The sequence below is a fragment of the Psammomys obesus genome, unplaced genomic scaffold, assembly GCF_907164565.1.
Source record: "Psammomys obesus unplaced genomic scaffold, mPsaObe1.curated_primary_1811, whole genome shotgun sequence".
Classification (NCBI taxonomy): domain Eukaryota; kingdom Metazoa; phylum Chordata; class Mammalia; order Rodentia; family Muridae; genus Psammomys; species Psammomys obesus.
Window position 1 is genome coordinate 1,446,494 of NW_026596158.1, and position 25,694 is coordinate 1,472,187.

Consider the following 25,694-nt stretch of genomic DNA (forward strand, 5'->3'; position numbering starts at 1 on the left):
CCCCCCCCCCGCGCGTGGGCGGGGCCCGAGGGATGAATGATTCATAAGGCGGGGTCCGTCCGCCGTCCGGCCTTAACCTGCTTGGGGATGGAATGCGTCCCCCTTCAGCCGTTCAGACATAATCAGGATTTACTGGCTGCTCACTGTGTGTGAGGCCGTGCCCTACGCCTGGAGACGCCAGAAAAGTCCCCACCCTCAGGAAACCATCTCCTAGAACCCTTGCGTGATGGCACAGGGGTGTTCTCGGGCCCCTGAGACTGAAGACAGACTAACATGCTGAGGCCTGGGGTACAGAGGGAGACCTCTGACTCAAGTCAAATAAGTGATCGAGCTTAAGACTGCGCATGGTGACGCATGCCTTTAACCCCCACCTGGAAGTGTGCGCAGGAGGGTCAGGATCGAATCTAGCCTGGGCTACATGAGGAACAACCCTGTCAAAAAATAAGTAAATAAAAGAAACTCCAGAATGGCCTGAACTATAAAGCCTTCAGGATAGGCTTTATGGAAAGGTAGACATTGAAAGAGAATTCTTGAATGACTCACAAAATAGACGTGGAGCTAGATTAGATTGGAATAGACAGATAGCTGGGAAGGCAGGGAATCTATTTTTAGACTTGTCTATCTTCATTCACTCAGCAGACACTGAGCACCTACTACGTGCAGGCACTGACCATCATGATAAGCCAGGTCAATTATCAAATGACTCACCTTGCAGTGGAGATGAGCAGCAGTAAGAAACATACAGAAACCAGGCATGGTTGCGGAAGCCTTTAATCCTAGCACTTGGGAGGCACAGGCAGGCAGGTCTCTGAGTTCTAGGCCAGCCTGGTCTACAGAGTGAGTTCCAGGACAGCCAGGGCTACACAGAGAAACTCTGTCACAAAAACAAAACAAATAAGGAAGAAAGGAAAGAAAGAAGGAAGAAAGAAAAAGAAAGAAAGAAAGGAAGGAAGGAAAAAAGAAAGAAAGAAAGAGAGAGAGAGAGGCTGGAGAGATGGCTCAGTGGTTAGGAGCACTGGCTGCTCTTCCAGAGGTCCTGGGTTCAATTCCCAGCACCCACATGGCAGCTCACACCTGTCTGTAACTCCAGTTCCAGGGGACCTGACAAATTCACAAAGACATACATGCAGGCAAAACACCAATGCACATAAAATAAATAATAAATAATAAATTCTAAGAAAGAAAGAAAAAGAAACTCATGTAAAAATGATGGCGCCACATTAAAACAGGCATCTGCTATTTAGACAGGCTGGTACAGGTCGTCTCCATCTTGAAGGGCAGTTTGGTGCTTCCAGCTAGTCAGGAACCTTCCATCCTCCCTCACAGGGTTTCTTCTATTTTGGTTTCTTCTATTTTTTTTTTTCTTTTGTTTTCTGTTTTGTTTTGTTTTTTAGACAGGGCTTCTCTGTGTAACATCTCTGGCTCTCCTGGACTCTCTTTAGGACCAGGCTGGCCTCAAACTCAGAGATCTGCCTGCCTCCACCTCTGCCTGCCTCTGCCCTGACTAAAGGCCTGGGCTGTCACCTCCAGACCGCAGGGCTTCTTGAAAAGAGGCAGTCTCATAGCCTCCTCCCTGCCCCCCGCTTCTTCTGCCTCCAGCCCCAGTTTGTTGTTCGGATTAGATTTTTTTTTTTTATTACATTTATTCGTTGTGATGGGAGGTCAGAGTTGTTGTGTGGAGGTCAGAGTTCATTCTCTGCCTTTACCACCTTGGGTCCTGGGGATCAAACCCAGATTGTCTGGCTTGGCCCTAAATGCTTTTGCCAGCTGAAGCAAAAGTTTTCCAGGTGTTGGATTTGTCTTGTTTCAGACAGGGTCTTAGGCAGTGGGCCCAGGCTTGGAGCAGGTCTTTGCTACTTTGTGGCTTTTTCTTTTTCCCACCCTTCCTCTGCCCCCTGCCCCACCTCACTAGGAAGGGGAAAAAGGATAGAGGGGAAATCGAGAGATAGAGAGAGTCTTAATTTTTCATCTTGTTTCTTCCTTGAGCATGACTAAGAAATTGCAACCAATGCCCGCCCACCACCAACCCGCCCAGCCCACCCCGGTTCTAGCATTTGTATACCCTCTGAAAAATCCCCAGAATTCCAAACATCACACAATCTCAGAAACCATCTGCAGCTGGCAAAAGCCACGCCTCTGCTGGAGCACTGGGCAAACCACAGTCAGCTGCTTCCAAGGCAGCCCCACACCTCGGATTAAAATGAAAGCACATTCTTAACATTTTTTTCTGTGCTCTTAAAGGAACCAACACCTCAGAATTGTCACTGCACAGGCTGGCCATTAACTCAGGTGTAGCAATGACCTTCAACTACTAATTCACCTGCTGCCACCTACCAAATGCTGGTACTTCCTTTCTTTTCTTTTTCTTTCTTCCCTCTCTTGCCGTCCTCATATCTCTCTCTCTCTCTCTCTCTTTTTCCAATCAGGATCTCACTATTTAGCTCAGGCTAGTGGGGAAACTCGAAACAGCCTTAGCTTTAGCTGCTGGATCAGCTGCCTGGTTGCCTACACTGGAGTCAGAACGTGGCCCTCCCTGCTCTGATCAGAGCTCTGTGTGTCTCCATACTTAGAGAAGTCAAAGTCAGGAAAGCTGGGCAGTCCACAGGGGTAGACCTGCCCTTCCTTAGTAATTTTTTATTATTATTATTATTTTTTTAAATTTAAAATTCGGTATGGTATAGGTGGCCAAGGCTGACAACCGTAATTCCTGAGACACATAAGGTACTAGAACCACCTCCCAAAAGTTGTCTCCTGACTTCCACGTATGCCCTCTTACAAAACGAAACGTAGTAATTTTAAATATTTGAATACATAAAAAATACTTGCACAGCTGGGCGGTGGTGGCACACGCCTTTGATCCCAGCACTCAAAGGGAGGCAGGGGCAGGAAAACCTTTGATTTCGAAGGCCAGCCTGGTCTACAGAGCGAGTTCCAGGACAGCCAGGGTTACACAGAGAAACCCTGTCTCAAAAAACCAAAAGAGAGGGGGAAAAAAAAAAAAAAAAGAATAGTCTTCTGTCAGGTCCAAAGGAAACTCCAGACAAATGGCTACCTATGGTGCCTACTAGCAAGCTGGCCTCTAGGCTCAGTGGGTACCTGAGGCTCTTCTCACCCCATCCCTACCCTAAACTTCTCCAGCTCCTGAGCCTCTATTCGCCCGGTTTCTTGGTCCCATGTAACCCTGCCAGTTTGGCCATGCAGTCTTTGTCTTCTTGGCTCCTGGTTCTTTTTCTTGGTCCTCTTTGCTTTCTCTTCTCTTGCTCTCCTTTCCTCTCCTCTCTACCTAGTTCTCTACCAGTTATGTTTAATTGACTACTTTTTCTCTCCCTGCCCTAGACTCTTCAGATGGCTCTGGCTGTGCTCTCCCTCCTTAACTACAAATAAAAGCCTTCCTGGCATGGTGGTGCATGCCTTTAATCCCAGCACCGAGGAGGCAGAGGCAGTCTGATCTGTGTGATGAATTCGAGGCCAGCCTGGTGTAGTGAGTTCCAGGATAGCCAAGGCTACACAGAGAAACCCTGCCTGGAAAAACAAAACAAAAAACCTTCCCCTCAGCCACACCTTGGACCCGCCATGTCCTCATTCTCGGGAGTCAGTTCTCCCCTTCCACCACCTAAGACCCCGCGTTGAGCCTTCAGGCTGGGCCACATCGCCTGCTGCCCCCTTCCTTCTCTCCTCGACTTCTTGGTTTTGCCTCTGAACTGCAGATTAAATTTAGGACCTGCTGGGCAAACTCTCCACCAAACAATTCTATCTTCAGCCTCCTTTCCACTTTGTCTTTTGAGGCTTAGTTCAGTAAGTTGGCCACACTGGCCCAGGGCTTGGGACGCTCCGGTTGCTGCCTCCCAAGGCTTGCTGGGATTACTGGACTGTATCACCAGTCCACGACCGTTCACCGTTCCTCCTCTTCCTCTAGAAAGTACATGACATTTGTCTTCCTGAGTCTAGCTTAGTGCATGTAATAGGATGAACTCCACTCGACACATTTTCTTACAAGTGGAAATGTTCTTTATGTCAGCATAGCCTTTAAAACAGCATTTAATAAACCAAAGAGTTCTGGGGTTTCAGCCAGACCCTCTCTTTGTCTGCGTCCCCATTTTCCTCTCAGCTGCCTTGTCACTTTCTCCCGGCTCCTGCCTCCTGTCCGTGATCCTAAGCCTCCAAGGCCTTCGCACGATGGGACATCCTGTCTGCTGTACTTTCCCACATTCCGCATCTCCATGACTCACAGCCTCCTCTCCTGCAGCTCTGTGCTCCTCCACAAGCCTGTCCCTGACCACTTTATAAAATAGCATTCTGGGCTGGGAGGGTGGAGGAGTGTTGCGTTGGAGTTCACCAGAGAGGAACGGGTGTGTGCTTCCCTGGTGGAGCACTTGCCTAGAACCCAAACTGACTGAGGGGTTTGGGGCTCAGTGGTAGAATGCTTAACCAGAATCCGCCAGTGAGGCCTGGGGGCACGGCCTGCTGATAGCATGCTTGCCTAACTTGAGGTGCCCAGGGTCCAAGCAGACAACCGCCAAACCAAAACCTTTGTCCACAATACTCTTCACCATTTAACATCGTTGACTCATTACTGTTCTGTCTTGCCTGTTCCTTTCCCAAGAATAGCGACCCACAAGGGAGGGAAGGGGACCTTTGCTTCAGATTCTGCCCGCGCTCTGGCCCCTGAAGCAGTGGCCGGCAGGCAGAGGAAACTTAACTAAATTTCTAAGTGAAGGAATAGGCTGAAAGCCACCAGGAGAGCCAGGTGTGCAAACTCAAGCCTGCAGGCCCAGCACTTGGGAGGATGGGGCACAAGCACGGGAGGTCTTCAAGCTCAAGGTCAGCCTGAGGCCTAGGGAGACTTTAACAAAATATTCAAACAGCAACAAAAACTGCAGACACTGGTCCAGTTAGGGGCTGGTGACCTGGCTCAGCAGGTAGGCACCTAGCGCCAGGCCTAAAGTCTTCCTACGGTTTCTGTTGCTGCAGTGAAAACCCAGGACCATCAGCCCAGGCTGGCCCCACCCACACAGGCTGGGCTCTCCCATCAGTCACTAATTAAGAAAATGCTCTACAGGCTTGCCTACAACTCCATTTTAAGGAGGCTTTTTTTGTTTGTTTTTCTAGACAGGGTTTCTGTGTAGCCCTGACTGTCCTGGAACTCACTCTGTAGACCAGACTGGCCTCGAACTCAAAGAGATCATCTGCTGGGACCAAAGACATGTGCCACCACCGCCACCACCATCCGGCTTAGGAGGCGTTTTCTTAATTGAGGCTCCCTCCTCTCAGAGGACTCCATCTTGTGTCAAGTTGACAGACATAGAGCTGTCCAGTGCACCTGATGACAGGAGTCTCATCTCCAGAACCTCCACAGTGGAAGGAGAGAACCGATTCCTAAAAGTAGTCCTCTGACCTCCACATGTGTGGCAAGGGCACACAGGCACACACTAATAAACAAATGTGATTTAAAAAAAATTTTTTTTTAAATTTACTATTTATTTATTATGTACACTGGTGCTTTGCCTGCATGTTTGAGAGTCGGATCCGCTGGAACAGGAATTAGACAGTTGTGAGCTGCCATGTGGGTGCTAGGAATTGAACCCGGGTCCTCTGGGAGAGCAGTCAGTGCTCTTAACCTCTGAGCCACCTCTCCAGCTGTAAATGCAATTTTTAAATATTTCATTTTGCTGTGTGTGTGTGCGTGTGTAGATGTGAGGACGGTGCTCATGGAGGACAGAAGAGGTTATCAGATGCCCTAAAGCTAGAGTTAGGGTAGGTGTGAGTCACCCAACATGGATACTGGGAATCACTGGCGTGCAGTGGAGTGCAGCAAGCATTCTTTACTGCTGAGTAAAAACAATATATATATATATATATATACATTATGCGTATATGTATATTTGTTGGCGTACTTTTTTATAATTTATGTGCATTAGTGTGAAGGTGTCAGATCCCTTGGAATTGGTGGTATAGACAGTTGTGAGCTGCCATGTGGGTGCTGAGAATTGAACCCGGGTCCTTTGGAAGAGCAGACAGTGCTCTTAACCACTGAGCCATCTCTCCAGCCCCCTGGCGTACTTTAAAAAACTATTTTATTTATGCTTCTTAAACTCTCTCCCTTCTCTACCCCAATCCCTTACAACACCCCAATACCATAGGTAGGAAAGGTTAGTGGGTAACGGGGGCAGAGTTTTGCTTAGCTACTTCCTGCTGTTTAGGGCTGTCTGGTTCCTTGGGGGAGGCCCATCTTCGTTTCAGGAGATCTGTGACTTCTTCCCTTCAAACCGTATCAACCAGGAGCAGCAGGTGGGAAATCGCCTTCTCTCCCGGGGCTCTGGCATTTATTCCCTCGCCAGAGTCCTCAGACTTAAACTACCTGCAGCTGGCAAAGAGCCCCTCTCAGAGCCTGCACCAGGCAAATGTCTGCTGCTGTGGACAGTCTGTATCAGCCCCATATCCCACCTGGCATCAAAACAAAAACATGCTTACATCCACAACAATAGGGTTCTCTGTGTCGCCTCGGCTGTCCTGCAGACCAGGCTGGTCTCACAGAGATCTGCCTGCCTCTGCCTCCCTGAGTGCTGGGATTAAATCCATGTGCCACCAGGTAAAGCATGTGTGTGTGTGTATATATATGTACATACATATTTATTTTTTAACGAGGAAGTTAAAAGTGAGGTTTTGTGGAGGAGGGCAGTCAGGAAAGTGGGGTGGGCATGAATTTAACTTTGTTGGCACAATGGGGGTAAACTCCTCGGATTGGCATCTGAGCAGAGGCGACATGGGAACTCTACTGAAATCTGAAGGACCCAGCCTTTCTTGGAGGGGCAGTCTCAAGTAGCCCATTCTGGCCTCCATCTCCCCATTTATCTGAGGACGGCCTTGAACTCCTGCTGTGTATACTGGCCAGCAGTCCTCTGGCACACTTTGTGTGGGAGCTCCCAGCCCAGCAGCTCAGAAGAGGCAGCAGCTGAGGCAGCGGCTCACACCATGAGGTTGGCACAAAACGGTCCCTTTAGAACATCCTGACAGCACTAGGGAGGCAGAGACAGGTGGATCTCGAGTTTGAGGCCAGCCTGGTCTACAGAGTGAGTTCCAGGACAGTTAGGCTACACAGAAACCCTGTGTCAAAAAACAAAAAAACAAAGACTGCCGTGTGTGTTTGCCTACGTATATGTACACACACCGGCGCATGTCTGGTCCCCTCAGAGAACAGAATGCCCTGGAACAAGAGTGACAGGGGGCTGGGAGACACCGAGTGGGTTCTAGGAGCTGGATGCAGGGTCTCTGTAACAGCAGCAAGTGCTCTTGATCACTGAGCCTCTCCAACCCAATCTTTTTCTTTTTAAGGCACAATCTTACCGTGTAGCCCTGGCTGGCCAGGAACACACTTGCCTCTGCCTGCAGAGTGCCAGGACACTGTGGCTGGCTCCCGTACGCCTCAACCCTGCAAGGAGTCTATGGCAAGGTTGTCTCCCAGGCGGGGAGTAGACAGGGATGTCACAGGTGACTGCAGAAGCAGCCTGAAGGGGCAGACATGGAGACTCTCGCCTGTACCGAGAGTCTCTCCAGCCAACTCTGGAGTTTCTGTCTCATAATGGATCAAACTCTGTCCTTGACTTTAGGTACTAACTCTCAACTTAGGACCAGACACAGACTCCAGCCATTAAACCAAAGCTCACAGCCACTAGTCTGAGATTGCTCAGTTTTTTGGGGCAGCCAGAGTGAGAGAGGACAAGATGTGGCTGCCAGAGGACAAAAGGTCATTTCTCCTGCTGAGCAGCTACGGCCAGTTGTTCAAGTTCATCCCCCACAGAGGCACCTGCCAGTGGATGCCTGGCTATCGTCCCCACCCAGGATGGCTCCTAGATCTCTACAAAGATGGCTGGCGGGTGGGGCGGCACACCAGGCCCCCTCCTTTGGCACCTCGGAGATGACTTTCAGGAACAGCAGCCATTTATGTGCTCTGTCCCCAGGGTTAGGAAGATTCTAGTTCCTGCTCAGCTAGGTCTGAAGACCAGAGCAAAGGGCGCTCGCCACACCCTGGTTCCCGGGACAGGATCCTCTCAGGAATGCTGGGTGAGTGCTGGCTTCAGGGAGGGTTGAACAGGCCAGCACTCCATTCACTGCTGTGACAGAACAGGCCCCAAGGGAGGTGGGAGCGGCCCAGGCTGAACATTTACTTCAGTTTATCTCCACTCACCTCATCCCTGGCCCTGTGCACACAAGAAATCACCTGTTTAAGGTCACTTGGCCAGAATTCTTGTCATATCTTTGGGTGTGACATGACTGGGTGGCTGGGAAGACTGCTGACTCAGCAGACAACATGGTAACAGTTCCGAGCAGAGCAGCTGGAAGGCCAGCCCCAGCCTCGGTGACCCTTGCAGTGCCTCCCGAGCGCCGCCTGGGCTTCTCTGGCGTTTTGGCTCACTGTTAAGAGGACCAAGAGTGCACCACTCTTGGCTGTCAAGCATGGCAGGTGCACACATGTCCACGTGGGGGTCCGCCTCCCACAGGCTGGGGATCAAGGCGTGATGCCGGGGCCTGAACCCAACTACAGCTGTTAAATCAGGCCCTTTCCCTTAACTCACCAGTGTGGCTCCGCTGGCCGTGAACCACCACATCTTATTTGAGCAGAGTTTATGGACTGAGCCTCTCCATCCCCTTTAAAGACCTGATGTAACTAAGGGTAGATTTTTAACCCCTGGTGTTCCTGCCTGCACGAACCTCCCAAGTGCAAGCGACCACTCACAGCCCGGACCCGCTGCCAGCCAAGGAAACAGGACTCTCCTTTTCAGCTGAGGGCACTGCCAAGAACAAGCAGGGTGACTTGTCAAGGACCTAAAGTCTGCTCTCCACCCCCCAGAGAGTCCAGGGCCCCAGGGTGGCAACTCCCCAGGCCACTCACCGTCCTCGGCCTACCTCATCCTGCTGACTCACAGGTCAGGAAGGAGAGGCAGGGAAAGGCTGCAGGGTGGGGCAAAGGAGGAAGTGGCAAGGGGGACACCCAACAAGAGGGAAGGGCCCCAGCTCAGGCCACAAGTTGGCTCTCTGAGGGGAGAGGCAGGAGACAGCAGGGTGGGGTGAACAACTCTTTATTAAATGCACACACAGTTACTGGGAGGAGGCCATGATGCTGGACACACCTGTTGAGAAGGGAAAAACAGGGTCAACTGGTGAAGGGGGGAGCCTTACCTCCCAGGGAGCCTTCAGGTCAGTCACCACAAAGGCGTTGTGTTCTACGGTTTAGTGGTCTTGGACATGTTCTCTAATGGGTCTGTGCCTTAGTTTCCCCCTTTGTGTACATCTACCTTACAGAATCAGAGCTAAATGACGCGCTCGGACACACGCCTGGCAGTACTTCCTATTGTGTGCATTCAGCCTTGTTCTAGTTGCTTTCACAAGCTGGACACTGGCCTGGCCAGTAGATTGCCACCGCTGAGGGAACTGTCTATGAGATGCTGAGGCCCAAACATGGTGACCACTGCCTGTGCAGTCAGGAGAGCAAGAGGCAGGCAGATCCCCGAGTTCACGGCCAGCCTGGTCCACAGGAAGGCCAGAATGATACAGAGAAACCCTCCTAAGAAGCAAAATGAAGAGCGATCGGGCTAGGCCACTCACTGTCAAAGTCGATCTTCTCCACAATGTTCTTGGGCTTAATGCTCTCTTCCTGGCTGCAGATGAAGATCTGCCCGGACTCATCCGCGCTCCAGCCATACTTGCTCATCCACACCTTGAGCTGGTTGTCTGCAGGCGACACACAAGCAGGGTGGAAATGTCGGCTGCGTGAACCCCAACACCAAGGGCTCTTTGCCCAACTGCTCTCGGCATCTTCTGCCTGGACAGCAGCAGGGCTGCATGGTGTTTTAGGGTAAGAGCTGCCTTCTGGGGCTCATTCACCCACCCAGCCACCAGAGGGCGCTGTTAGCCTCTTCATCCTAGTCACACACACCTTATTTTTGAGACAGAATTTTATGTAGCACAGGCTGGCTTGGAACTCAGTATGTAGCTGAGGATGACCTAAATTCCTAATATTTTTGCCTAAGTACTAGGGTTATAGTGTGTGGCCCCATTTCCCTTAGTTTCTTTCTTTTTAAGATTTAGTTATTTACTCATTTTAGATGGTTGTGAGCCACCATGTGGTTCTGGGAACTGAACTCAGGCCCTCTGGAAGAGCAGCCAGTTTTCTTAACCTCTGAGCCATCTCTCCAGCCCCCACAAGAAATTTATATGCGTGTGCAAGTGTGAATGCTGGCAGGTCCCCAGGGCCTCAAACCATCTCCAAGATCAAGCAGTAAAGGGTCTCAACTCCTAGATACCATCCTCTCTCCAGCCTCCATGCCTTTCTGCAAACTCAAATATGCCAATGTTTTTTACTTGGAGAGACCTTTAAGGACATCATTCTGACCAGGCCTTTCCTATGATCCCTGTCACCACAGAAGAAAGACCACGGAAGTCCTCAGAGGAGGCCAAGGACCAGGAGGAAAGCCGCCTTCTCACCCAGGCACGCTGCTGTGGTTCCACGGCACACTACAGGCAGGAAAGCCGATCTGCTCTCCTTTCGGGGTACCCGCCTCAAGGCCCTGGGGCTGTCAAATGCCGCCCCAGTACTGACTACTACAAGATGCAAACACCTGCCGTTTTCGCCCATCTGTGAAAAAGGTTGAGCTCTTGCATGCACTGCCACGAGCAGCCTCAGGAGCACGGGCTGACACGGTCACTGGTTCACTGACTGCTTGGTGCAGTCTTAGGCTCCAGCCCAGGCTGGCCGGGAGCTCCACACGATCCCCCTGCTTCCTACTGCTGGGATTACAGGTGGACACCACCACACCTGGGGAGGGCAGCAACTTGTATTTGAGACAGTGTCTCACTATGCAGCCCTGGCTAAACCTTGAACCCACTAAAGATTCAGAGGGCAGCATTCTATACCAAGCCCTTAGCCACTCTCCGGACCAGATAACCTAGAAATGGTACGATGGGTCTTCCCGAGCTGGCTGTGCCCCAGCTCCCTAGCCCTCTCAGACTGACAGAACAGCAGCAGGCCTCACCCGTCAGGTCTCCAAGCATCTCCGCCAGCAGCCAGCGGTCAATGTGCTGGTACGTGATGCCCACAACATGGCAGATGACTAGGAAGTCAAAACAAAGACTGTCAGAATGTAGTCCAAGAATGGAGCCATGTGAGAATTCGTCAGAAAAGCACAAGAAAACAAGGCTTGTGACCTCTCTTTCTCTGTTCCTTCAAACATGGGCTTGTTCTTGGAATGTGCTCTGTGGCGCTCCCAGGTACAGGAAATAAGAATGGGTCTGCTTCAGATTACACACAGCTGCTTACTTTTGTTATTCAGAACAATGCTCCTGAGCACAGCTTATCCCTGTGACTGTTCACGCCTTGTACCCGTGACCTTTGCTCGTATGGCCTTGCTTAACCTTCTGATGCTCACAGTGAAAAAGGTCATTGCTCAAGACTTTAGGCTCCCTTCTCCCAGCACCTCTAGAATGGTGACGAGGGCCCATCTCCCAGGAGCCCACTGCCAGTGCCCCTGGCCCCTCAGGAACCCAGGCTCAGAGAAGGACTCACATTTTCGGACAGAGTCTTCAAAGCCAGTTATGCCTTCCAGGAGGTCCATGTTTTCATCCAGGGCTTGCTGCGCAAGGGGGATGGCCACAGCATTAGCACAGGCAGTACTGCTGTCAGCACCCTCCTGAAGGGCGCTGATGCTCTGGAGGCCGAGGCAGGAGGACCTCAGGCTGCGGGGCAGCAGCTCAAGGCCAGCCTCAGCTACCCAGCAAGTGTGACCAGCCTGCGCCCAGGCTGTCTTTTAAAGATTGATTCCACTATGTAGTGTTCTGCCTGCATGTATTCCTGTGTGCCAGAAGAGGGCGCCAGATCTTATTATAGTGATGGTGAGCCACCATGTGGTTGCTGGGACTCAAACTCAGACTCTGGAAGACCTCAGGACCTTAAGAACAGTGCTCTTAACTCCTGGGCTATCTCTCCAGCCCCTCCTTTTCGGTCTTGAGACAGGATTTCTCTGTGTAGCTCTGGCTACCCTGGACTCGCTCTGTAGACCCACTGGCTCTGCCTGGTTGGGAGATCCAACAAGCCACAGAACGTACATATGCATACACGCATACGTACACATACACACACGCGCGCACGCTCACAGTTTTATGTGTATGGTGTTCTGCGGGCATGTATGTCTGTGTACCAAGCGCACGGCCAGGGTCCATGGAGGCCAGAACAGGCTGGACCCCGGAACTGGAGTGACGATGGTTGTGAGCCTCCATCACTCCAGCCGCTCGCCTGGAGCTCTATCCTCAGCTTCCCCAAGCTCTGGCATGTCAGGCAATGGCCGCCAGCCTGGCAGAGCCTTCCCCTGGGTGACTACCATGTAAAGGCTGGATGAGCAGAGTGCTCCGATGGGGGAGAGAAGGCGCAGGATGCGGGGTCAGGGCCAGCCTGAGCAACTCGGGCTGCTCTCAGTGCTGGCTCCATGTGAAGAGCAGACATACTGAGCGCAGAGACCGCGACCAGGCAGGACCACTGCTCTTGCTTGTTTGAGAGGTTCTCCCGAAGCTCAGGCTGACCTTGAACTCTCCGTGCAGCTGAGGAGGACATGACGGAGCTTCCGATCCTGTTCTCCCTTCTACAATTACCGGCGTGCGCTAACATGCCTGGTTTTATGAAGCGCTGGGTGGGGACGCTACCCACGCACTGTAGCATGGCAGCCTGGACCCAGAGGACATTACCCAGAAGGCTTGAAAGTGGCAGGTCTCCAGCAGGTCACCCAGGTACAAGATCTGTCGGATGGGCCGCTCTTCTTGCTGGCGTCAGGAAGCATTAAGGAACCTCAATCCTTCTCACACCTCTTCTACCTGACTCCTTCCCCCAAAAAAGGTGGGAATTGGGATGGGGCCGCAGTGCGGAGTAGTGTCGAGTGCTTGCCTCGTGGGTGTGAGGGCTGGGGTAACACCTTCAACCTCTCCAGTACCCACCCCCAGTACTCTCTCTTGGGAGACAGGAGGGATCTCTGGAGTTTTAGCACAGCCTGGTCTAAATGGCAAGCCCCAGGCCAGCCAGGGTCACATAGCACGACTGTTTCTCAAAAAATAAATACATGAATAATAATAAATTAAAAATTCTGAGCCACAGGCCAGAGAGATGGCCTAATGGTTAAGACCTCAATTCCCAGCAACCACATGGTGGCTCACAACCATCTGGTGCCCTCTTCTGGTGAGCAGCTATACATGCAGATAGAACAGTCATATAGAGAAAACAAATCTTTGAAATCCTAGCACTCAGGGAGGCAGAGGCAGGCACATCTCTGTGAGTTCGAGGACAGCCAGGTCTACAAAGTGAGTCTAGGACAGCCAAGGCTACACAGAGAAACCCTGTCTCAGAAGGAAAAAAAAATATTCGGAGCCAGCAAGATGATCTAGCAGGTAAATGGTTGGAATAAGCCCACTGACCCGGATCCCTGAAACCCACAGGTGGAAGGAGAAACTGCTACGCCAGGTTGTGCCTGACCTCCATATGCCCTCTAAGACACAGGAGCACCACAGCACCTGCGCTGACCCAGCACCAGGCTGACCCCAGAGCACAGTGCGCAGAGCTCGCCCCCACACCACTGGAAGGATACGTGTGCCTGGTCGATCATACACTTGCACAGAGTGAAGTCCGTGTGCGGCAGGTTGGTGAGGGCTTTCAGCAGGATCTGGGCAGTGACTGTGGTCTGAAAGAAGGCTGGGTTGAACTGGTACCTAAGGACAACAGACACAACAATGGTATTTTGTTTTGTGTTTTGGTTTATTGATACAAGGTTTCTCTGTGTATGCCTGGCTGTCTTGGACAGGCTCTGTAGACCAGAGCCTCAAACTCAGAGATCCCCTGCCTCTGCTCCCCCTCCCCCCAGTATTGGCACTAAAGGCATGCGCCAATGGTGGCATCTTGCAAAGCTGGCTGTACTGGCATTTGCCTGCAACTCCAGGACCCAGGAAATTGCAAGTTTGGGGTCAACCTGTGCCATATATACACGAAAGGGTAAAATGATAGCCTCGTATGCCCCAGCCTTGCCAGGACAGACAGACAAAGGCTCTTGTCTGCGGTTTAGAACCTAGGACTGTGCAGGCCCCAACACCAACTGTTTTCTCTATGTAGCTAACTCCCTGAGTCCACTTCCCTGCTCTGGACTTGGGGACAGATGACCCCCTCAGCCATACAAGAGGGTGGACACTGTCGTGTAACTCACAAAGGAACACGGTTAGAGGAGATTCTGGAGTGGGAGTCAAGCCTGGAGCCCGGCTGCCTAGGTTCAGACCAGACCACCCTGTCATACAGGAGGCTAGCACACACTGGGCAGCCAGCCTCACCAGAGAACAGGTTATCTTCATTTGACAGACAGGAAAGCTAAGGCCACAAAAACTGCTGCATACTAATGACAGCGACAGATGGACCTCTGTGAGTTCAAGGCCAGCCTGATCTACATAACAAGTTCCAGACCAACAGCTACACAGGGAGAGACAAGATTCAAAAACGAAACAAAACGACAACAAAAACCCCAGCAAAACCAACTAAGCTACACAGCTAGTGGTGTGTCAAGAAAGCACCGGAGGGCGGCAAGGTGTGGTGGCATGTGCCTGTAATCGGTACTTGTAAGTCTGAGGCAGGACCCCAAGAGTTCAAGGCCAGCCTGAGCTATACAGTAAAATACTGGGCAGGTCCAGGGGGACCCGGTTTAGGTCCTGGTGGCATGTACGCATCATTCCAGCACTTGGGAAGAAGAGGAGTTCAGGGCCATCTTGATAGCAAGTTCAAAGCCAGCCAGAGCTACAGGACCCTTCCTTAAAAAATAAAAACAAAACCAGAAAAAGGACTGGAGAGATGGCTCAGCCAGTTAAGACACCTGCTGTGGGAACTCCTCAGTGACCCAATTTCAATCTCCCGGACTCAAAGGTGGTTCGCACGCCTTTAACCCCAGCACTCATGAGGCAGAGGCAGGCGAGTTTGAGGCCAGCCTGCTCCATGGAACGAGCTTCGAGGACAGCCGGGATCTGTAGAGACCCTGCGTCAAAAACAATGAAACAAAACAAGGTGGAAGCAGAAACTGACTGCGCTAGGGTGTCCTCGGGCCTCCTCGTTTGGTCTCACACTCGTAAAACAAAACGAATTAAAAGAACTAGCTGTGTTGGTGACTTCTGGGTTCCATGAGATCCCAGCTCAAGGGATAAAAGGTGGAAGTGACTGGAGATGGCTCCTGCCATCAGCCTCCACACAGGCATGTGCACACAAACGTTCCACCTACACACGTGAAATCAAGAAAGAGAAAAAAGGAAGGCTGCACCAACCCAGCGGCCAGAGGAAGATGCCTGCTACAGAAGAGCCTGTGCTCTGTGGTTACAGTGGAGCTCAAAGCAAGCACGCCCAACCGAGGCTGACTGGATACAAGGACCCAAAGACACGCCATGAGGGCTCAACGTGGTTACATAAGCTAGGGATCTGCATGCGGGCAGAGGGCCAGTGGCACTAGCAAAATGGATGCTCATTTACAATAATCTGTCAAGCAAGAGAATTGTTCATAGATTATCTTGTATATTTTGTAATTAAAGATAAAACAGGACAGAAAAACCTTACCCTCACTTTCTTGGCTTTCTAGCCCACAGACCAAAGAGAAGCCACCTCCTGCAGCTTGTCCCAGGCCCCTCTGCGCCCAGCTCCCTATCCCAGATAGCCAGCTGCTGGCATGATGGCGGGAAGGGGACAGACACTCACAATTTCAGGACAGCCAGGTTGGCCTCCAAGTCATAGGCATTTTCCTTGGCCTGCGTCTCCACGTACCGCTCCAGGGTAGCCAAGTTCTCTGGGTTGTACCTGGAAGGTAATCAAGACAGGTGAGCTGCCTGGTGTGGCGGGCCGCGCCTTTCACCCCAGCATCTGGGAGGCTGAGGCAGGACAGGAGGACTGCAAGTCTGGGATTACTCTAGGATATACAGCGAAAACCTGTCTCAAAGGAAAGAGACACACATCCGTAAACAAGAGAGAAGGCAGGAACAGTCCAGGCTGAGCTGTAAACCTGTCCCTGGGGGGTATTCCTCCCCTTATTATCCTTTTAATAAATCTATACGCATTCCATTTAAAACATAAATAACAAAGCTAGTCCCATCCACTCGATCTACCTAAATAGCTGACCAACCATGCAATCAGCAGAAATCCTGCTCACAATCTAGACCTCTGGCTAGCCCTCCTAAAGCCCTGGGTCGTCTAGGATGCCTCCAACCTCAGCCAGGCTCTGCAGCCTGTATACGTGCCTTCCTTAGACATCTACCTCCCTCTCCTTGGATCCCGCTCTAACCCAGTTCCATCCTCTCCTGCCTAGGTCAATCCGTGGCTTGCCCTGGTCCAGCCACGATCGTTCCTCGCTGTCACTATCTGTTGGAAGGGGTTGTCGCCTGGCTGGGATGGGAACCTTGGTCCAGGAGAACAGGGCCCGTGGCTGTCTCCATCAGCTCCGGTTCCCAGTAGCCGTGCAGACATCAGTGAACCAGGAAGAGACTTAAGAGAGACTGGGAGTCAGGGGCGGCGGGAATGGGAAAGCTGAGGGACGGAGAGAAACTTGGAGAAACTCCACCCCTGGCCGGCGGCCCTGGCCACCCTGGCCACCCTGGCCGGCTCCCCGTCTTCTCCGCCCCGCTGGGCCAGAGCGCGCCCTCCAGCCGAGCTCAGACCTGTCGATACCCTTGAGCAACTTGCCCACGTTGGCTCTCATCTGCTCAAACATCGCCATGATCGCGGCAGTCCTCCGCGGCCCCAGGCGGAGTCGAACACCAGCACCGGCGCCCAGCACTCCAGGGCCGGAAGAGAGGGACGCGCAGGAAGCGGAAGCTACGTCACGCCCTCGCTCCAGCTCCCGCAAGGAAGGCAGAAGGAGCGGCGCTTCCGGCAGTCGCCCGCCAGCGGGACCCACGGCGTGAGAAAACGTTTAGTCGGCCCCACTACGCAGGCGCCGGGAGGCGGGGCTAGACCTTCCCGGGCCGCGCGTGCGCCGCGTCGCTAGGGCGAGGAGTTCTCTGCACGCATGCGTGGCCGTAAACGCGTGTAACCGCGCGAAGCGCTCTGGCGGCCTTCTCTTCGCCCCGGGCTTGGGTGCTTGCGACAGCACCCACCATCCTCAGTTCCTCACTGTCAAGTCCCAGGCCCCGGTCCCCACCCTGCGTTGCTTGACGCTACAGTGCTCTGCTAGGAGGCCGGGCAGGCGAGTGGCTCCTGCGCCTGGCAGGACCGCCGTGGCATCCGGGACTCAATATCAGGCTCCTCGTGGGGGCTACGAACGAGTGTCCCGTGTCCGCTACGGATTCCGCACAACGACGCACCGGCATGTGCCATGTGGGCAGGTGCCCTGAGCGGAGCTGTCACTTAAGTGACGCGTTCATGTCAAGAGTAGACAGGCCAGGCCTATGTGCTTCCTTAGCCAGCGCTGGGCAGCCTGGCAGCCCTCTGGCTTGCAGAGGTTCAACTGTAACGTGTGACTCCTCCCAGAACGGTGGAGTGTTAGGGGGGAGGGTGCCACGTCAGCCCCGGGTTGCACTTTAGGTCCTTTGCATCTTATTTACACAGTGCACTTCAGGGGGTAAAACAGAGTCCCATGGGGCCCAAGGCTATCAGGCGCTCAGAACCCAGGGGACGGGGGTGGAGCCCTCGGTACAGCCCTGCAGCTGGGGCAGGAAGCGAGAGCGGGGAGGGGAAAGGCCACAGCCCGCAGAGTCGAGGCGGGCCCAAGACTTGTGGGGACACAGGGTAATACACCAAAGCCCTGAGGCCCTGCTGGCCCCCTGGGCGCTGGCCCAGCCCCGGCCTCCAGGGATGGCCCTTGTGGACCCCGACATCTTTAATAAGGACCCCCGTGAACACTATGATCTACTGCAGCGGCTGGGTGGTGGAACCTATGGAGAAGTCTTCAAGGTGAGAGAGCCCTTCTGCCTCCTTCAAACCTGGGATGGCCGGGGTGAGGCCAACAAGCCAGAGTGCGGAGTGCGAGGGGATGCCAGGCCCTGGCCTTGCTTCAGAGATGCTGAGGGCGGCAAGCTATGGAGCCTGCCTGATGGCCAACTTCCCCTTTACAAGGCCCGAGACAAGGTGTCGAAGGACCTGGTGGCTCTGAAGATGGTGAAGATGGAGCCTGGTGAGAGGGGCCCCAGCAGCTTTAAGCCCAGGCCTGCCCTTAAACTCCCTGGGATGGGAAACACTTCTGTAAGCCCCCCGGCTGCAGCGTCCTTTTTCCCTCCTGCCCCTCCTCACAGACGATGACGTCTCCACCCTCCAGAAGGAGATTCTCATGCTGAAAACTTGCCGGCATGCCAACATCGTGGCCTACCACGGCAGTTACCTCTGGTAACGTCTTAGCCCATCCCCCAACTCCAGCCCCTTATGTCCAACTAGACACCCCTAGCCAGGTCCTCAGCCCTAAATTACCCTTTGTGGCCCAGATACCCTAACTTGACCTCAGCCCACTGTAAACAGATCTCTCAACAGTCTGTACCCTGCATCCCTCATTTTCACTCTACTTGTTTAACATGAATCCCCAAATTCTGCCTCAATAATGACATCTGTTCCTCAAATCTGGGCTTCTTTGTTCTGTCTGCTTCTCCATGAGCATTCTGCTCTGTGCCCTAAGCGAGCCTGGGATGGCAGAGGGGTGCCCTGGGGCTGGAACCCAAAGACCTAAGTTCCAGTCAAATTGCTCCAGAGTGCACTCTTTCTGGTCCATCCTCCACTCTCCGGTGGGCAAGAGGAATAGGCTAGCCTCAAGCCTGGGGGGGTTCACTGTCCTTGTCAGCCCTGCTCTTTTGGCCTCCTGTAGGCTGCAGAAGCTTTGGATCTGCATGGAATTCTGTGGAGCTGGTTCTCTCCAGGACATCTACCAAGGTCAGAGGAAAGACAAGGGACCCAGGCCCCCTCTGTCCAACTCTGTGGGGACCCGGCCCCCTCTCTCCCCATATGTGGGGACCCAGGCCCTCTCTGTCCACCTCTCGGGCCCCCTCTGTGCACCTCTGTGGGGTCCACCTCTCGGGCCCCCTCTGTGCACCTCTGTGGGGACCCAGGCCCCTCTGTCCACCTCTCTCATCTCTCTGTGCTTGTTTCCTGGGAACTGATTTTCTGCTCCAAGCCTCACACCATGAGCCCCTCCCTTGGGCCTCCATTGAATGACGCTAGGTAATCCTGTGATGACCCTGGCCTCCAGCACCCAAGGGCCCTGCCCGTCTTTCCCCAGGTGACAATCCTCTCCACATCCATGTCTCCATCTTGGTTGGGATGTCTGTGTTTTCTTGCCACAATGTATTCCTGGGTTGGGTTAGGGCATTTCTGCTTTTTTTTTCCCCCCAAGACAGTTTCTCTGTGTAACCTTGGCTGTCCTGGACTCACTTTGTAGACCAGGCTGGCCTCGGACTGAGAGAGATCCACCTGCCTCTGTCTCCCAGAATGCTGGGATTACAAGTGTGCACCATCACCACCATCTTTTTTCTTTCTTTCTTTCTTTCTTTCTTTCTTTCTTTCTTTCTTTCTTTCTTTCTTTCTTTCTTTCATTACGATGGAGATCTCACTGTGTAGTCCTGGCTTGTCTTCAACTCACAGAGCTCTGCCTACATCTGCCTCCCACAGTGTTGAGATTCAAGGCACGTTGCTGCCATCCCTGGCCTATTTCTGCATTTTCTTACTCAGATTAGTTGCTAAGATTTTTGGGCAGTCAGTCAATGAATTTCTGGGTCTAGCCTGCAGTTCGCGTTTAGGGGAATTTGAGGTTAAAAGTCAGATAGGCCTCTTAACCCCTCTGAATCCCCCCCCCACACACACACATACACCCTTTTTTTATCGAAACAGCTTTTCTGTGTGTAGCATTGACTTGTCCTGGACTTGCTTTGTAGACCAGGCTGGCCTTGAACTCACAGAGATGCATCTGCCTCTGCCTCCCTGAGTGCTGGGATTACAGGTGTGTGCCACCTCATCTGGCTGCACACATTTAAGAAAAAAATGAGAGTGAATTTTGAACCTGGAATCTTCTGTTTGTCAGGCCAGCACCCTGAGCTGTATTCCCAACCCCCCTCTTTTTAAATTAACTAGTTTATTCTTTGGGAATTTAAATGTAAGTTGATTTTTCTATTCTTTGAGAATTGTAGGTATATAAAGTATTTTTATCATATCCCTTTATCTAGACATTCCCCAACCCTCTTTTTACTTATTATTGTGAGACAGAGTCTCAATGAGTTATCCAGGCTGGCCTTGAACTTGCGATCTCACTGCCTTAGCCTTTTGAGTAGCTAGGACTACTGGTCTACCGCAGCCAGGCCCTACTCTGCACCTGCCCCACACCTCCGCCCTCTCTGAAGTTCTGATATTCACCTCTGTCTTTCTGGCTTTCTAACTCACTCTAGCCCAATCCCTCAACTACAGCTCAGTGGTAGAATGCTTACCAGGTAAGATGGATCGGGTCCCAGCTTTCACCCGGGCAACACAAAACCCTCCCCAGGACGGGAAACTGAGGCCCATAGACAGGAAGTGACTCATCCAGCCTCTGTGAGCCCCGCTGTCTGTCCACCACCCTGTCTCATCTTTCTTTCTCTTGTCCCCTCACTAACCTGCTTGCTTCTTCCTTCTCTGCCCTGATGCTGGGTGTGTGAGCCTGCCTCTTTATCTCTGCTAGTGCTCATCTTGGCTGCCCTCACACCACCCCATTCAGAGACTCCCGTGACTCCCGTAGCCGTCCGTACGGCTCTGGCCATTGTCCCCACCTCCTGCCCTTGCTCTTTTCCTCCTGCGGAGCAGGAACCATCACATCCTCACTCCTGCTTTTTAGGGTAGCCTTGCTGACCAGCGAGTGTAAAATGTCATAGCCCTTCCCACACACATTTCCTGTTGTTATTTCTGACTCTGTCTTTTTCTTACTAATTATTAGCATACTGACATCTTACATTGTGTTTTTCCGTATTTTTTTATTTATTATTTTTTAAAATAACAGTTGAGATACAGCACTGAGAATTTCCTCTAGCTTTACCATCTTATCTTTTATTCCTCTTGGAATGTTCTCTCCATAAAAGCAGGGGTTTATCTTTTTGTGTGTTTGCATATGCATGTGCCAGTAATGAAACCCAGGGATTTTCACATGCTGGACAAGGACTCTGTGGCTGAGCTGGGCCCCAGCAACTCACTGGAGGGGCTCTACCACTGAGCCACACCCACAGCCCCTCACTGGGGGATTCTAGGCAGGGGCTCCACCACTGAGCCGCACCCCAGCCCCTCACTGGGGGATTCTAGGCAGGGGCTCTACCACTGAGCCACACCCACAGCCCCTCACTGGGATTCTAGGCAGGGGCTCTACCACTGAGCCACACACCCAGCTTTTTGGATGACTCTTGCTTTTAGCTGTGTCTCCCAGACCTGGCATAGAGTAGGCATATTGTAATTATTTGCTAAGTGACTATCTTCCTCTGGCCTGTGGCTGCATACATCTGTCTCTCTCTCTCCCTCCATACACACTGTATAACCCTTACCGGCCTAGATATTGGTATATAGCCCAGGCTAGCCTCAACTCAGGGTAACCCTCCTGCCTCAGCCTTCCAGGTAATAGGATTACACGCAAAATCAACCATGCTCAGCTCATCACCTTTCAAGCTGCCACCACCCTCTCTCTCCCCTTTCCGCTTGTCCCATCCAGGATCCCCTCCTCTTTGGTCATCCTGTCAGATGTCACGGGTGGAGGGAGGCTGGGGACCCCAGAAAGCCAGGATTCTTGACTCCTCTCCCAACACCTGGCCTGGCTGGGATGGTTTTTGCAGTGACTGGCTCTCTGTCCGAGCTCCAGATCAGCTACGTATGCCGGGAAGTGCTCCAGGTGAGAGGGCTCGGGGTGGGGCGGGGCGGAGCGAGCAGCACCCCGCAGGAGCAGCGCTCACCGGCCCCATGCTCCTGTCTCCCCAGGGGCTAGCCTACTTGCACTCACAGAAGAAGATACACCGAGACATCAAGGTAGACTTCGGACGAGGGTGTCACCGAGGGAGGGAGCTTCGGGGCGGAGTCCGAGGGACAGGAGCGCTGGGGAGAGGGGGGTTCTCTGACAACCTCTAACCCCTCCTCTGGTCCCCAGGGAGCCAACATCCTCATCAATGATGCCGGGGAGGTTAGGCTGGGTGAGTGTGTCCCTCGGGGTGCCCAGGAGCTGATGGAGGTTGAAGAGGGGCTGGGGTAGACTCACATCCCATTTCTGCTTCTGCCTTCAGCTGACTTTGGAATCTCAGCCCAGATCGGGGCGACACTGGCACGGCGCCTCTCATTCATTGGGACGCCATACTGGTGAGGGATGCTGGGACGGCCGCCAGGGTGGAGACAGTGGCATTTCCCCCCTTGGTCCCCCAGGAAGTCCTTGGCTCAGCCTTCTCCTATTAAAGACCCTTTCCTTCTCTTTGACTCTCTTTTGAGTTTTCCGTTCATCTGTGCCTCTCCTTGGCCCTTTCTGCCTGGTTCTCTTTGTGTTTAGGATTTCAGTGGTGGCAGTTGTGGAGTGTGTGTGTGTGTGTGTGTGTGTGTGTGTGTGTGTGTGTGTGTTTTGACACTGGTTCTCCTATAGCTCAGGCTGGCCTGGAACTCACAGAGATCTGCCTGGCTTTTCCTCCCTGAGTGCTGGGATCACAGGCATGTGCCACCAGGCCCGGCCTGTGGATCTCTTTTGCTTTAACTAGTCGCAGGGACTGATGCCATCTCTATATCACTAAGCCATACTCCCAGCCTCTCTCTCTCCTTTCCTCCCTCTCTCCCTCTTTTGAGGCAGCATCTCACTCTGTAGCCCAGGCTGGCCGCAAACTCCTGCTTTAGCAAAGTCCAGAGTGCTGGGGTCCCGAGTGTCCCACACTCTCCTTTTCTAACTCCGCCTGCAGCTTTGCCTCAGTGTCCCTCCTCCCTGGCTCTGCCTGTGCCCCCGTTTCCCCCACCTCTCTGTGTCCCTGAGTCACCCCTTGCTCTCTGAGGGTCTCTGCCCACAGGATGGCTCCCGAGGTGGCAGCTGTGGCCCTGAAGGGAGGATACAATGAGCTGTGCGACATCTGGTCCCTGGGCATCACGGCCATTGAACTGGCCGAGCTTCAGCCCCCGCTCTTTGACGTGCACCCTCTCAGGTAAAGGCGGGGCTGGCAGATGCCCACTGGGCACAAGGCCCGACCCTCCAACTACCCTTCCGTCTGTGTCCTCATTTCATACCACATGTTCCTAGGGAGACCCCTGGGGCTTTCCTAGCACTGGAAGCCTTTCCTCAGCTTCCCACAGCAAGACCTCCAGCTCAGCGGTCCCCATCTCTTTTTGGGGGCTGGGTGTTCAGAGCCATGGCTGGCCCCCAGTTTTCTAGATAGCTGTACACTCCACATCCTCCTGCCTCGGCCTCACAGGTCTATGGATGTCTGTCTTTTGTTTGTTTGTTGTTGAGACAGGGTCTCCCTCTCGCCCTATGTAGCCCAGAGTGACCTCAAACTGACTTTGTAGCCCAGGCTGGCCTTGGAGTCTGATCCTCCTGCCTTAGCCTCCCAAGCGGTGGCATTACAGGTGTGATCCCTCATGCCCAGCTGGCATCCCCCCCTGGAGACTCATCATAAACAGCTTCTCTCAGTCATGGCCTTCACAGCCAGGCATGGCGGCCGTGTGGCCCCGGCACTCGGTGGCTGAGGTGAGGGTGGTGAACTTGAGGCTGGCCTGAGCTAATTAGCAAAATCCTATCTCAGAGCTCCCAAAAGAAAGGGGGTGGGCACACTGAATTGAAAACCAGAACTGACGCACACACACACACACACACACACACACACACACGCGCACACCTCTGCCTGTGTGCACCGTCCTTCCCCACCCCCACAAGGTCTACTGGCCCGGAACTGGAAGACTGGGCTCGGCTGCCTGGCCAGGGGCCCTCAGAGCTCCACCTGTCTGCCTCCCAGCACCGGGATTGTGTGCTCATCAGCAGGCCTGGCTTGTTTATGCACATACGTGGAGGTCAAAGGCCACCTTACAGAAATCCCTTCTCTACTTCCACTCTGCGTGTCCCGGGAATTGAACCCAGTGCTTTTCCCCCGACGGAGCTAGCATCTCACAGGCCCATATACTCAGCTTTTGGGGATGATTTTAAGGCGTCTTCTTTTTGTGTGTTTGGGTGTGTGTGTGCGTGTGTGTGCAGGTAGGTGCACACTCCCGTGGGGGTGCAGAGGCCAGAGAAGGGATATCGAATGTCATGCTTTATCACACTACGCCTTTTTCCTTTGAGGCAGGGTCTCTCTCCGATCTTGGAGCTAGGCTGGTGGCGAGCAGGTCCTGAGGGTCCTCCTGTCCCCACCCCTACAACACTGGAGTCACAGGCATGCTCTGCTTTTTTTTTTTTTTTTTTTTTTTTTTTTTTTTTTTTTACAGAGGGTCTGGATTTGAACTCAGATCCTCATGCTTGCACAGCAATTGCTGTTAGCTGCTGAGGCAGCTCCCCTGTCTTACTTCCATTCGGGAGCTCCTGAAGCTGTGTGGTCTGGCTCCATGGAGCTGAACCTCACATTCTTCCCTTCTGATCTAGGGTTCTCTTCCTCATGACCAAGAGCGGCTATCAGCCTCCTCGGCTAAAGGAAAAGGGCAGATGGTAAGGGAGGCGACCTGAGGGAGGGCAGAGGAGGGGCTTATGGTATAAGGAGAAGGACCCCATCCCCTCATCCAGACCTGGCTTCTTCCTCCCAAGGTCATCTGCCTTCCACAACTTTGTCAAAGTCACGCTCACAAAGAACGCCAAGAAACGGCCCAGCGCCGCCAAGATGCTCAGTGTAAGACACCTCTCCCTGCCCTGTTCCCTCAGCCCCGGACCACCCAAGTCTTCCACAGCTCACAGCTGCATCTAGAACCCTGGTGGCCCCTTCAAAACCACTAGTCCCTCAGAATTTCCCAGGACTCTACCCACAGGCGCCTTCAAACTGCGCCAAGAGGTCCAGGCCCAGGCACAAGCCTCAGCACTAAGGACGTACAAGTGGGAGGATCAGAAGTACAAGGCCATCGTTAGTTACATAGAGAGTCTGAGGCTAGCCTGAGCTATGTGAGACCCTGTCTCAAAAAGTAAAGCTCAAACCAAATTAATACCCAGATTATTTCTCTTATGCTTGCTTGTTTATATGTGTGTGTGCTTTTTCCATTTGTTTTCATTTGTTTGTTTGTTATACTCTCATATAGCCCAGGCTAGCCTTACATCTAGGCTTGTTATATAGCCATGATTGACCGTGGACTCCTGAAACTCCTACCTTTAACTCCTAAGGCCTGGGATTACAGGCATGAGCCATCATATCTGGCTTTACCCCAGACCTTTCCAAGTTTCTCTGAGTTGCTAGAATGTGCCAAGTCCCAAAGGCCTCCATGTGTCCCCAGGAGGCTTCATCAAGCCCTGTTGTTTCTAGGACACCCTAGAATTCCTCCCTCCTGGGAACCCTAAATTCTTCTCACCCTTAAAACTTCTCAGAATCTCTGGGCCCCTGAGTCTCCTAGCTTCCTGTCCCTTCTCCCTCAGGTGCTCCCAGCATCTTCCTTACTGGAGACCCCTATCCTCACCCCCCCATCATGCCAGTCCTCTGACCCCGCCCCTGCCCCCCATCATGCCAGTCCTCTGACCCCGCCCCTGCCCTCCCCACCATGCCAGTCCTCTGACCCCGCCCCTGCCCCCCCC

General features: G+C 52.9%; 2 protein-coding genes across 2 annotated transcripts in view; one reads left to right on the top strand and one right to left on the bottom strand.

The window, feature by feature from the left end:
- Window positions 1-9,061: 9,061 nt before the first annotated feature.
- On the bottom strand, window positions 9,062-16,859 carry Eif3k (eukaryotic translation initiation factor 3 subunit K). The gene is made up of 8 exons (XM_055594813.1): window positions 16,705-16,859; window positions 15,752-15,850; window positions 13,623-13,743; window positions 12,733-12,807; window positions 11,561-11,627; window positions 11,031-11,108; window positions 9,604-9,729; window positions 9,062-9,128 (listed from the first exon to the last, which is right to left on the bottom strand). The coding sequence occupies exons 1-8, from the start codon at window positions 16,761-16,763 to the stop codon at window positions 9,097-9,099; spliced, it is 657 nt and encodes a 218-aa protein (XP_055450788.1). The 5' UTR covers window positions 16,764-16,859; the 3' UTR covers window positions 9,062-9,096.
- A 247-nt stretch (window positions 16,860-17,106) lies between these two features.
- Window positions 17,107-25,694, top strand: part of Map4k1 (mitogen-activated protein kinase kinase kinase kinase 1) — a 20,789-nt gene continuing 12,201 nt past the window's right edge. Inside the window, exons 1-11 of the mRNA XM_055594769.1 lie at window positions 17,107-17,938; window positions 18,101-18,158; window positions 18,277-18,367; window positions 18,837-18,901; window positions 21,808-21,863; window positions 21,950-21,997; window positions 22,116-22,158; window positions 22,249-22,321; window positions 23,008-23,139; window positions 24,567-24,629; window positions 24,726-24,807. Of these exons, the coding sequence (XP_055450744.1) occupies window positions 17,840-17,938; window positions 18,101-18,158; window positions 18,277-18,367; window positions 18,837-18,901; window positions 21,808-21,863; window positions 21,950-21,997; window positions 22,116-22,158; window positions 22,249-22,321; window positions 23,008-23,139; window positions 24,567-24,629; window positions 24,726-24,807 (810 nt within the window). The 5' untranslated portion in view covers window positions 17,107-17,839. The remainder of the gene's footprint in view (window positions 17,939-18,100; window positions 18,159-18,276; window positions 18,368-18,836; window positions 18,902-21,807; window positions 21,864-21,949; window positions 21,998-22,115; window positions 22,159-22,248; window positions 22,322-23,007; window positions 23,140-24,566; window positions 24,630-24,725; window positions 24,808-25,694) is intronic.